At 42.7% G+C, this 13336-nt stretch overlaps 2 protein-coding genes across 30 annotated transcripts in view; one reads left to right on the top strand and one right to left on the bottom strand.

Annotated features, from left to right (window-relative positions):
• LOC128584190 (rRNA-processing protein FCF1 homolog) overlaps window positions 1-13336 on the bottom strand; it is a 197117-nt gene that overhangs the window by 29523 nt on the left and 154258 nt on the right. The gene's annotated exons all lie outside the window — the stretch shown is intronic.
• LOC128584184 (protein FAM228B-like) overlaps window positions 1-13336 on the top strand; it is a 75631-nt gene that overhangs the window by 18802 nt on the left and 43493 nt on the right. For 27 of the 29 annotated variants that reach the window (XR_008379647.1, XR_008379648.1, XM_053589145.1 and 24 more), the window contains 2 exons: window positions 6412-6519; window positions 8125-8269. Coding sequence is in view for 27 of the 29 variants with exons in the window: in XM_053589145.1 (XP_053445120.1) it covers window positions 6412-6519; window positions 8125-8269 (253 nt within the window). In the remaining 2 variants the exon portion in view is untranslated. The remainder of the gene's footprint in view (window positions 1-6411; window positions 6520-8124; window positions 8270-13336) is intronic. The other 2 variants (XM_053589146.1, XM_053589159.1) reach the window with 1 other exon arrangement.

Below are 13336 nucleotides of genomic sequence, written 5' to 3' on the forward strand. Positions count from 1 at the left end.
CTTTCTTTTTTTTTTGAGACGGAATCTCATTTTGTCACCCGTGGTAGAGTGCCATGGAGTCCTAGCTCACAGCAACCTCAAACTCTTTGGCTCAAGTGATCTTCTTGCCTCAGCCTCCCAAGTAGCGGGGACTATAGGCACCCACCACAGTGCCCAGCTATTTTTAGAGATGGGGTCTCGCTCTGGCTCAGGCTGATCTTGAACTCCTGAGCTCAGGCAATCCACCTGCCTCGGCCTCCCAGAGTGCTAGAATTACAGATGTGAGCCACTGTGCTTGGCCAATTTTAGCTTTCTTTTTTTGGGGGGTGGGGAGCCAAGAGTCTCATTTTGTTGCCCTCGGTAGAGTGCTGTGGCATCATAGCTCACAGCAACTTCTCAGACTCCTGGGCTCAGCAGTTCTCTTGCCTCAGCCTCCCCAAGTAGCTAGGACCACAGGCACATTCCACAATGCTTGGCTATTTTTAGAGACGGGGTCTTGCTCTGGCTTAGGCTGATCTTGAACTCCTGAGCTCAGACAATCCGCCTACCTGGCCTCCCAGAGTGCTAGGATTATAGCCTTGAGCCACTGTGCCTGGCCAACTTTCACTTTATTTAAAAAAAAAATGAATAGATTTTTTAAGAAAGAGGAGTTTTGTGTTTACAAAGAAATAGAGCAGAAAGTAGAGAGAATTTCCATTTCCCTTCGTTTGTCTTCCCTCCCCAACAGTTTCCCCTATTATTAACACATTGCATTAGTAAGGTTCATTTCTTACACTGTTGATAAATACTGTTTCCTGTCCCCAACCCCTGGTGTGGGTCTGCGGCCTGTTAGGAGCTGGGCTGAACAGCTGGAGGTGAGGCTGGTGGTGGGGAGCTGCTCCCCATCACTTGCATCACCTGAGGTCCGCCCCCTGTCAGATCAGTGGCAGCATTAGATTCCCACAGAAGGCATGGGTCTGAGGATGTGTGCTCCTCAGGAGACTGTAATGCCTGACAATCTAAGGTGGAGATATAGTGTACCTGAGTTACCCTGAAACCATCCCCCTGCCCTGTGGAAAAATTGTCTTCCACAAAACTGGTCTTTGGACCAAAAAGGTTGGGGACTGCTGCATTGTGCAATAGGTTTACTGTTCACTGTGTGCTGGTTACCACCTCAGCCCACTGCATCTTGAGCTGCAACTTCTAATTGCATAAGTTCAGTGACACAGAATACTGATACCTGTCAGGTAAAGCAACTTCATTCACAGAAGGCAGCAAGAGACAGCAGAAACCTAGGATTCACGGCAAGCCAAATCCCCAAGGCTCAGGAAAGCTGCCCGAGGCAGATGGACTTTCATCTGCACGTGCCCTGCTTGCACTGCAGACAAGGGACCCTGAAAAAGAAGCCTACCCTGGGTATATACCTCCAGTGGACAGCTGGAACCACTGGGCTAAAGTCTTATCGGACATCCTGTTTTTAGGAGGCACTGGAACAGAGTTTAACTTGTTCCTCTCAGTTCCTCCTTATCTCAGGATGTTGCATTTCCAGAATAACATTCTGTAGTTATTCTTGAGAACTATAAGTGAGAGAGCAGAAGAGAACTGGGTTGGTCCAAGGCTATCTGGAAGATTGTCCTGCGCATAATTTATGGTGCATCTTACAGGGGTACATGTGAAACTTAGTAAATGTAGAATATAAATGTCTTAACACGATAACTAAGAAAATGCTAGGAAGGCTATGTTAACCAGTGTTATGAAAATGTGTCAAATGGTCTATAAAACCAGTGTATGGTGCCCCACAATCGCATTAATGTACACAGCTATGATTTAATAATAAAATAAAATAAAATTAACATATATATATATATATATATATTTTTTTTTAACAGATGGAGTCCCAATATGTTACCCAGGCTAGCTTTAAACTCCTGGGTTCAAGCAATCCTCCCACTTTACCCCCCCACATAGTTGGGACTATGGGCACATACCACTGTGCCCAGTTTGTTCTGCACATTATTAACTAAAGTTAATATTAATTATACAGTAGTTTATATTAGGGATCACTCTTTGTGTTGCATTATTCTATGGATTTTGACAAATGCATGATGTCACACATCTACCATTAGAGTATAATACTGAATAACGTTACTGGTCTAAAAGTCTCCTGGGCTCCACCTGTTCATCCCTCCCATCCCACAAGCCCCTGGGAACCACTGATCTTTTTACTGTCTCTCTGATTCTGTCTCTTCAGAATGTCACAGAACTGGAATCATACAGCACTTTTTCAGACTGGTTTCTTTCAAATATGCAATTGAGTCTCCTCCATGCATTTCCATTATCTGGAGAGCTTTTTTTTTTTAATTGCTGAATAATCAATACTCTGTTATCTAGATGGGCCACAGTTTGTTTCTCCACTAATCTACTGAAGGATATCTTGGTTGCTTCCCAGGTTTTTTTTTTTTTTTATGGTTTGTTTTTTTGAGACAGAGTCTCACTATGTCACCCTTGGTAGAGTGCGGTGGCATCACAGCTCACAGCAACCTCCAACTCCTGGGCTTAAGCGATTCTCTTGCCTCAGCCTCCAAGTAGCTGGGACTACAGGTGCCCACCACAACGCCCGGCTATTTTTTTGTTATCGTTGTCATTGTTGTTTAGCAGGCCTGGGCCGGGTTCTAACCCACCAGCTCCAGTGTATGTGGCTGGCTCCCTAGCTGCTGAGCTACAGGCACTGAGCCTGCTTCCAAGGTGTTAAGTTTTCAACTCCTTTGGGTAAATATCAAGGAATGTGATTGCTGGATTATGTAGTAAGACTATGTTTATCTTTGTGAGAAATTCCAAATTGTCTTTCCAAGTGGCTGTACCAGGGCAGCGCCTGTGACTCAGTGGGTAGGGCGCCAGCCCCACATACCAAGGGGTAGCAGATTCGAACCCAGCCTCAGCCAACCTGTAACAACAACAAGTGGCTGTACCATTTTGCATCCCTACAGCAGTGAATGAGAGTTCTTGTTGCTGTACATCCTCACCAGCATTTGGTGATGTTGGTGCTTTGGATTTTTTGCCATTTTATTAGATATGTGGTGATATATCATTCATTGCTGTTATAATTTGCAGTTTCCTAATGGCATATGATGTTGAGCATCTTTTCATATGCTTATTTTTCATTTGTGTATCTTCTTTGATGAAATGTCTGCTGTTCAGGTCGTTTTTTTATTATTTTTTTTTGAGACAGAGTCTCACTGTGTCACCCTTGGTAGAGTGTTGTGGCGTCACAGCTCATAGCAACTTCCAGCTCTTGGGCTTAAGTGATTTTCTTCCCTCAGCCTCCCAAGTAGCTGGGACTACAGGCTCCTGCCACAATGCCCGGCAATTTTTTTTTGTCATTACCATTGCATCGTTGTTTTTAGCTGGCTGGGGCTGGGTTCAAACCCACCACCCTTGGTGTATGTGGTCGGTGCCCTGCCGACTAAGCTACAGGTGCTGCCAATTTCATTCTTATTTTTAAAAAATTGGCCACAGGTCAGTGCCTGTGGCTCAAAGGAGTAGGGCGCCAGCCCCATATGCCAAAGGTGGCAGGTTCAAACCCAGCCCCGGCCAAAAACTGTAAAAAAAAAAAAAAAAATATTGACCACAAATGGCATTGTAAATCTTACATAAGACAGAAATAAACCTTAAGACAGAATTGTGAAAGAATGGCTGTTACATTTTTTTTCTTTTTCTACTTTGAGCATCAGAATCCTCGCTCTTGTAATTAGGTGAGGTCCATCCAAACCAGGAATCTGTTTATAATAGGTTTAACTCTGATTATATATCAAGATGGTAATATTTAGAATGCTGATTTTATAGTGAGCTATTAATGGGCATGCTGTGAGTTCCAACCACAATATTTGTTTTCAACCTCACTAAGGTACTGGTGGTGACTAATGTGGTAAGGAAAATGTTCTCTTTGGGTGACTGTTGGATTCTTTTCTATGATCCCTAGGGGATCATAGCCTCGGGGGGCTTGGTGTGTTGGGGGATGACTGGATTCTTAAATGGCCCTTGCACTGAATTTTAATCTTTGCACACTAAGCGTGTGCTAGGTGTCCTTAAAGACCAGGCTCGAATTCTTTTTTTTTTTGTAGAGACAGAGTCTCACCTTATCGCCCTCGGTAGAGTGCCGTGGCGTCACACAGCTCACAGCAACCTCCAAATCCTTGGTCTTAGGCGATTCTCTTGACTCAGCCTCCCAAGTAGCTGGGATTACAGGTGCCCGCCACAACACCCGGCTATTTTTTTGTTGCAGTTTGGCCGGGGCTGGGTTTGAACCCGCCACCCTCGGCATATGGGGCCGGTGCCCTACCCACTAAGCCACAGGCCTGCCGCCCCAGGCTCGAATTCTTAATCACATAGAGGCCCGTCTTCTCGCCAGCATGTTTTTCAAATTTTGAAAATAATCGTGATGTCACTTCTCAGTGTCCAGCCTGCACCAGGAGTCTGAGAGTGGGAAGGAGCTCCAGGGCTTAACCACTAAGACAGCTGGAAACTCTGCCTGAGTCAGAAGGGACTAGCGCGAGATGAACGCGTCTTCTATACCCCAGTCACAGATATTCCATCGCCTGTGTCCCTTTCACACACCAGGCAGCCACTCAGGCTGGTTATCTGAAGCATCTACATGTGCTTTGTGTTTCTAGTTATAGGAAATATCCGGGTTCTTCTTCTCTCATTATCCCTTTATCTAAGTTAGCAGTAGGCTCTGTCACGTTCACTCCTAATGCTCTTCCTCATCTGCCCTTTCCGTAACATTTCCCTAAATCAAATTCTCATCTTCATCTCTAACCCAGGATAATAATTATAATTTATTCAGCTCCTATGTGCCAGGCACAGTTACACGTTTTCTTTTTCTTTTTTTTTTTATTTTTTTGCAGCTTTTGGCCAGGGCCGGGTTTGAACTCGCCACCTCCAGTATATGGGGCCCGTGCCCTACTCCTTGAGCCACAGGTGCCGCCCAGTTATACATGTTTTAACATAAGCTCATTCGTTTCATCTTCATAGAAACTGCATTTGGTTGGTACTTAGTAGGTACTATTACACCAATAACGGAAGTACCCTATCAGTTTTACAGCAGTATTTTTCAGCTATGGCTTTATCTTAGAATATTCTGGGAAGTTAAAAAAAAAATCCTGATACCCAGGCCATACCCTAGACAAATGAAATTAGAATCTCTGGGGGTAGAACCTAGATCTCAGTATTTTTTTTAAATCCTCAGATAAAATTAGCCATATGTGGCTAGGCACTATTTTCTAGCTACTTGGCAGGCTGAGGTGGGAGAATCCCTTGAGCCTAGGAGTTCTCAGCTTCAGTGAGCTATGATTGTGCCACTGCACTCCAGCCTGAGTGGCAGAACAAGACCCTACCGCAAAACCAAAGTCACCACACATGAGTCCAGTGCATAAAAAGTTGGAAGCTACTTATTTATAGCCATAAAATGGTAGAGTCAGAAATTGAAATCAGGTCTCTGACTCCACAGTCCACAGCGCCATATTTTCTCTCACGTTGTAGGGTGCTACCAAGTGAGCTTACGTGGTGCATCATGTTACTTTCCAATTTAATTCCCTTTAGTGGCTCCCATGTCTCTCAGTTAAAAACTAATCTCTATCTGAATAAATGGTATTCTTCATACCTCTGTGCCTTTGCACATGCTGGGCTTTCTTCTCTGGACTGTCCACCTATCTTTTTATTGAGCAAAAGTCTGTTTTCAAGACTCTATAAAATGTCCCTTTATGACTTGTTCTCGGAAGTCTTTCCAAACTACCTCCTCTTACTAGGTAGTATGGATTAGTCCCTCTGCTGTCCCACCCCATACTTGGTACGTCTTCATTTATCACACAGTTTTGCAACTATTTACTTGTCTGTGTAATGAATGGATGGATGGGCAGTCATTGATTCAGGTTGGAGCCGTTTTGTGAAGAGCCTTTAATGCCTGCTAAAGAATTGGACATTTGTCTTGCAGGGAATGGGGAGTTGGTGAGTAGAGTTGAGGAGGGAGTGAGATGCTGGAAATGGTATTTCTAGGAACTTTAATCTGACAAATGATGTACTGCAGTTTGAATATAGGATAGGACAAAAGCTAAGTGAAAAGATAGACAAAATATATTTTAGCCAGCTGTGGTGGCTCACTCCTGTAGTCCCAGCAGTTTGGGAGGCTGAGGCAAGAGGATCACTTGAGCCCAGGAGTTGGAGGTTTCAGTGAGCTATGATCTGGCCACTGTGCTCCAGCCTGGGTGACAAGGAGAGTCACCGTGTTTCAAAACGAAATCAAACCAAAACAAAACCAAAACTAATCTCGTCTAAGAATGGTACCAGTTTGAAGTAATGATATTATTTTGGATAATCAGTGTATCACAGTAATTTCTGTGTAAGTATGTAAGCTAGTATTGTCTTCAAAACATCCTCACACATGTTATCTTGTTAAAGGTTAAAAGTGAAAGTGAATTTTAACCATACTAGTTTTGATTTGAAACCCTTGGCAAGAGCTCCTCATCTTCTGGCATCCCAGGAAGAAGAAACAGCAGTAACTTACAAGTAAGCCTGTCACTGCACAGCTTTGCTCCGCTCATTTAAGGCGCTGGGCTGTGTTGCCCTCGTCTGCCATCAACCGTCCCTTCACCTTGTGGACAAGGTGCTGTGGCTGCACCAGCTCCGCTGTGGCACCAGGTCCGGCACCTCCCACCCCCAGGTCTGGGTGAGGCGGTAGCTCTAGTCAGGCTTTTCTGGTTTTAAGGGACAAAGAGCTAACACACTTAGAAATAACAAGCACAGAAGGCCTGTGGCTCAAGGAATAGGGTGCCGGCCCCACATACTGGGGGTGGTGGGTTCAAGCCCGCCCTGGCCAAGAACTGCAAAAAAAAAAAAAAAAAGAAAGAAAGAAATGGTAAATAATTGTTAACTTGTACTAAAATTAAAGGTTAGTGGAGTTTTTATTGAGTTGGAGCAGTATAAACTCCAGAGTTTGAAACTAGCTTTAGTGTGTAGTAGCTGTTACAACATCCTACCGAGATGTTACAGGCAGAGAAGTGGTACGGTACACACTGCCATCCATGTTACATGAAGATCATCGCAATCAAGTAGCTATGGAATTAAAAGTAAGAGATTTTGGCTGGGCTCAGTGACTCACACCTGTACTCCTAGCACTCTAGGAGGCCCAGGCCGGTGGATGGCTTGAGCTCAGGAGTTCCAGACCAGCCTAAGCAGGATCATGACCCTCTCTTTACTGAAAATAGAAACAAAACTTAGCTGGGTGTTGTGGTGGGTGCCTATAGTCCCAGGTACTTGGGAGTCTGAAGCACGATTGCTCAAGCTCAGGAGTTTTAGGTTGCTGTAGCTACAATGATACCACAGCACTCTACCCAGGGCAACAGAGTGAAACTTTGTCTCAAAAACAAAAACCAATTGGCTGCTTTGTCTCTTGAATAGGGGCTGAAATTTAGGGACAGAAAGAAGTATTGAAACGAAGCCCTATTAATTTTGTAGCTGAAGGCCTCAAAAGATAGAATGATTCAGAATCACTCTTGTATATTAGAATTCAAAGGAGTAAGTTCCTCTAACTGCCACAGTCTCAAACAGATCTGTTTGGATAAGATTTTAGGATAATCCATATCTTAATCCTGTCTAATTTCTATAAATGATATAGAAGGAGGGATTTTGTTCTTTGATACTTTTACTAGCAGAGTGTAACCCAGATATGAAGGAGATTATTGCATTCTGGAGTACCTGGGGGCTTATATTTTAGACTAGAGGCTTAAGTCTATGAGCTCCTTCTGGAAAAAGAGGAAGAAGATTGAATTCTCTTTCATGAATTAGGGAAGCACCCCAATTACAGCTGCAGGGGTGGAGAAGGCATGTTTGTCTTTGACAGAGTTAGACCTTTCCAAGGAAAGCAAAATGGACAAATATGGGAGGGTCATTCACTCTAAAGACCCTCACTCAGCTATTGGATTAAGCGGTAAAGAGATTACAGATGAAACTATTTCTAGAGCAAGGTAATACTATTTATTTGTGTTTCTTTTTCATAAAAATATGGATATATAAGTTCATAGAGAACTTCCTGACTTCAAACTTAAAAACATTAAATGCTATAATTGAGTTGAGAGTTAAGAGAATTCCTTCCTTTCCAATTCCTCCGTACAGAACCAAAGGGTTATCCTTTCTGGAAAAAGAAACTCTGTGTTATCAGGAGGGAAAGAATCCAAGTCCTAAAGAGGCCAACTCTGAAGGGCACTGCTCTTCCTTGAACCTCAACCAGGAGGTAGAACGGGATGAAGATCAGGATGTGGTAAGAGCTGGGGCAGTCCCATTTCACAGTACACAGGGCAGCCGCTGCTGACACCAGAATCTGAGCAACTGGGAACTTCTCTGTATGGCAGGCTTCTGAGAGGAGAAGCCCCAGTACCCCCCACCCCCCAGGGGAGGGATAGAGCAGAAGAAACTGGGAGGTAGATGTCCTTTTTTCACAGGGAATGGAGAGTTGCCCCTGGTGACCTGGTGGAGCTGCATAGCTGGGTGCTCTCTGGTGGGTGGATGGTGCTGTCCAAAATGTCCCTGGCTCCCTCCCCCTGAGAGTCTGCCCTTCTCTCTCTCTGCCATCTCTACCATCTCTCTACCATTCACTTAGCGTACGAGCCAGGCCCCAAATGTTGTTCCTCTTCATACAGTCAGGATAGGTAGAAAATTTTCAAAAAGACCAATACTTCATGAAAGTAATAACATTTCAGAAGTAAAACCTCCAAATTTGAGAGACTGCCAGAAGCAGAGAGGAACAAACACATTTCTACGCTTGAGTACCCTCTGACTCTCTGGATTAGAACAGAGTAAGTGCTAGTTCTCTGCAGATCCGGGATTCTGCCCTGTAGCTGAAGTGAAAAGAAACCTAGGAGAAAACTCAGGAATAAAACTGGAGAGTGGGAGACTTCAGACTGAAGGTAATACATACCCATAAAACGTAAAGGAGGAAAATGAAGCCAAGGACATGGAAAAACCCTCAGACCAGTTAATTTTAATTTTTATTTTTTTTGAGACAGAGTCTCGCTTTGTCCCCCTCAGTGGAGTGCTGTGGCATCATAGCACACAGCAACCTCTAACTCTTGGGCTCAAGCAATTCTCTTGCCTCAGCCTCCTGAGTAGCTGGAACTACAGGTGCCCGCCACAACACCTGGCTATTTTTAGAGACGGGGTCTTGCTGTGGCTCAGGCTGTTCTCGAACTCATGAGCTCAGGAGATCCGCCCACCCCAGGCTCCCAAAGTGGTGGGATTACAGGCGTGAGCCACTGTGCCCAGCCTCAGACCCGTTAATTAAAACTTGGAGTAACCAGGAGATCCAGAGTGTCCTAAAAGGATGGAAATTGCTTAAATTTGAAGAGTTGAAGAAGAATAATCATGAATAATTTAAGGCAATTGCCCAGCATCTCAAACAGAGGGGCACAAAACAGAGCTAGCACCAGTGTTTCCAGCTGGACTCACGATGGACTACTCATAAGACCAGTCAGAGTCCCAGGAGCCAACTGTGGCCCTGTCCTTATGAAGAGGCCCTAGACAGGATGCTGGGATATAGTTAAAAGGACAGAGTCTCTTTAGGTCCTCTCTGTATATATGTGGTCATCCCTTCAGCTCCCAAGTACTAGCCCCAGGTCCATGCCATGCCCATCTGCTTTGAGGCACTGCTGTCGGCCTCCTACCTGTGGACTACATGAAGGAGCCTCAGTCACCTGGATGGGAGCCCTGGAATGTGCACCCCCAGGGTCAGCTCTGTGCCTGTTCCCTGCCATAGTCTCAGCAGCCTCCCAACCCCTACCCCCAGTAGCAGCAGTTGACCTCTTCTGACTCTGATCCAGATCCTGAACTTAAAAACAATTAGAATCTCGCCTGTAGTCCCAGCTGCTCGGGAGGCTGAGGCAAGAGAATCGCTTAAGCCCAGGAATTGGAGGTTGCTGTGAGCTGTGTGAGGCCACGGCACTCTACCGAGGGCCATAAAGTGAGACTCTGTCTCTACAAAAAGAAACAAAAAACAATTAGAATCTGGGATTCTGATTCAGGCTGTATGACAACAGAAGGGCACAATTATTTATGCTGGTGGGTGACTTTCCTCTCCTAGCCCAAGGCAATGAGAAGAAAATGTGTAATAAATTCAGGGGAAAAGCCCCTAAATTTAAAATGTAAGATTCATAGAAACACAGGTATTTACAGAACATAGATTTCTCACCAGAAGGCAACTGCAGTTAAACTTGGTGGCCATTTCACTGATCTAGTCTAGGCCTACATGGGGCTTCTCCTCAGTTCTCTTCTCCACCCTTTATGTCCCAACACTCTGGGGTCAGCCTCTCTTAGGAGTGGATTAGAGAAGTCACAGTCTCCCCCATAGTTAGAAATTAGTGTGTGAACAGCCTATCTTCTTATTTTTTTTGAAGACAGAGTCTCACTCAGTCGCCCTGGGGTTGAGTGCTATGGCGTCATAGCTCATAGTAACCTGAAACTCTTAGGCTCAAGCGATTCTCTTGCCTCAGCCTCCTACATAGCTGGAACTACAGGAGCCTCCCACAATGCCCGGCTATTGTTTATTTATTTATTTATTTATCTGTAAAAATATCTTTATTGAGCCCCCAAATTTTCTATGTAGGGAACCCAGGGCCAGTGGCATCACACTTGTTTGTGGAAGACTATAGTTTGTGCAGAAGCCTTCTCTGGTAACCATTTAGAATTTCTATTACTGTGAACATGTACATGTTATTAATCAGGGAAGCATAACCTGCAAAAATCTTCTCCCATTCTGAAAGTTGTTTGCTTTACTTACTGTGCTCTTGACTGTGCAAAAGATTTTTAGTTTGATCAGATCCCAGTAATGTATTTTTGGTGTTGCTTCAATTGCCCAGAGACAGAGACATAAATTATTCTCCCAGGCCCATTTCTTCAAGTGTTTTCCCTGCACTCTCTTCTAGTATTTTTTTTTTTTTTTGCAGTTTTTGGCCGGGGCTGGGTTTGAACCCGCCACCTCTAGCATATGGAGCCGGCACCCCACTCTGTAGGCACTGCCCATATGCTTATTTTCTTAAGTGTTCTGCTCATGAAAGGATGCTTGGTATTATCAAAGGCATTTTTTGGCATCAATTGAGAGAATCATATGCTCTTTGTCTTTTATTTTATCGATGTGATGTATTATATTTATAGATTTGTGTATGTTGAACCAACCCTGTAACCCTGGAATAAAACCAATTTGATCATGGTGTATAATTTTTTTGATGCGTTGTTGAATTCTGTTTGCTAAGATCTTATTAAATATTTTTGCATTGATATTCATTAATGATATTGGTCTGTAATTTTCTTCCTTTGTTGGATCCTTTCCTGGTTTGAATATCAGGGTGATATTTGCTTCATAGAATGTGTTGGGAAGTATTTCTTCTTTTTCTATGCTTTAGAAAATGTTGTATAATATAGGTACTAGTTCCTCTTGAAAGGTTTGATAGAATTCAGATAAGAAGCCATCTGGTCCTGGACTTTTCTTTTTTGAGAGATTTCATATTGTTGATTGTTGATGCTATTTCAGTGATTGATATAGGTCTATTCAAGATTTCTAATTCTTTCTGGTTGAGTCTAGGAAGGTGGCATGCTTCCAGGTATTTGTCTATTTCCTTCAGATTTTCAAATTTCTGGGAATAGAGATTTTTGTAGTAATCATTGAGGATTTTTTTGAATTTCTGAAGTATCTGTTGTTATTTCTCCTTTATCATTTCTGATAGACAACATTAGAGATTTTACTTTTTTTATTTCTGGTTAGGTTGGCCAAAGGTTTATCAGTTTTTGTTTTCAAAAAACCAACTTTTTGTTTCGTTGATCTTCTGAATGATTCTTTTGTTTTCAGTTTCATTTAATTCTGTCCTAATTTTGGTTCTTTCTTTTCTTCTGCTGGGTTTGGGGTTGGAATGTTCTTCCTTTTCCAGTTGCTTGAGATGATCCATTAAGTTGTTGGCTTCTTCTCTTTCTGTTTTCTTGATGAAGGTTTCCAATCCTATAAATTTACCTGTTAGGACTGCCTTTGCAGGTTTTGGTAATTTGTGTCTTTGTTATCATTTTGTTCCAAAAATTTAGTGATTTCCTTCTTAATCTCATCTTTGACCCAGCTATCATTCAGCCTAAAATTATTTAGTTTCCATGACTTTGTTTGAGTATGAACATTCCCATTGCTGTTGAGTTCAACTTTTATTCCATGGTGGTCTGAGAAGATACAAGGAATAATTTCTACACTTTTAAATTTGCTGAGGTTAGACTTGTGTACGAGGATATGATCTATTTTAGAGGATGATCTGTAGAGGTCTGGAAAGTCCATTTTTTCTAGGGTCAGGTTTAAGTCTAATATTTCTTTGTTTAGTTTCTTCTTGGAGGATCTATCCAATATTGTCAAAGGGGTGTTAAAATCTCCAACTATTATAGTGCAGGAAGATATCAAGTTGTTCATATCCATTAGTATCTGCTTTATGAATTGAGCATTCTGGTAGGGTGCATAAATGTTAATTATTGAAATCTCTTAGTGTTGGGTGTTTCCTTTGACAAATCTGTAGTGACCTTCCTTCTCTTTCTTTATCTTTGTTGGTTTAAAGCCAATTGTATCTGCTACTAAAATTGCAACCCCTGTTTTTTTCTGGTTTCCATTTGCCTGTATTATATAAGTCCATCCCGTCACCCTGAGTCTATTTTTATCCTTTAAGGTAAGGTGAGATTCTTGTATAAATCAGATATCCGGTCTGAGTTTATGTCAGCCAGCCTGTGCCTCTTTAGAGGACAATTTAAACCATTCACATTAATTGAGAGAATTGATAAGTCTGGTTGTGTTTTTGGTGTCATGATTTTCAGATATCCAGTAGATATTTTAAATCCTTTCACCACTGTGCAAGTTAGGTTTTGTTCAAAAATTTCTGGGTGAGTTTACTTTGGAAGTAGAGCATTGTGCTGGTCATTGTGGAGGATGGATCTGAGAATATCCTGGACAGCTGGTTTAGTTATGGCAAATTTCTTCAACATGTCTATGTCATTAAAGTATTTGATTTCTCCATCACAAATGAAACTTAGTTTAGCAGTATAGAGGATCCTGGGCTGGAACTTGTTTTGTTTTAGGAGATTGAAGGTCGATGACTATCTTCTTCTGGCTTGAAACGTTTCGGCTGAGAGATCTGCAGTCATTCTGATACTTCTCCCTTTGTAGGTGATGCTTTTCTTACATCTGGCTGCTTATAGAATTTTCTTCTTTATCTTAACTTTGGGAAAGTTAATCACAATCTGTCTAGGAGATGCCTTATTTGGATTGAGTCTTGCTGGGGTTCTGAAACTGTCTGCTATCTGAAGTTCTGTATCTCTT

This window comes from Nycticebus coucang, chromosome 4, assembly GCF_027406575.1.
Source record: "Nycticebus coucang isolate mNycCou1 chromosome 4, mNycCou1.pri, whole genome shotgun sequence".
NCBI classification, from domain to species: Eukaryota; Metazoa; Chordata; class Mammalia; order Primates; family Lorisidae; genus Nycticebus; species Nycticebus coucang.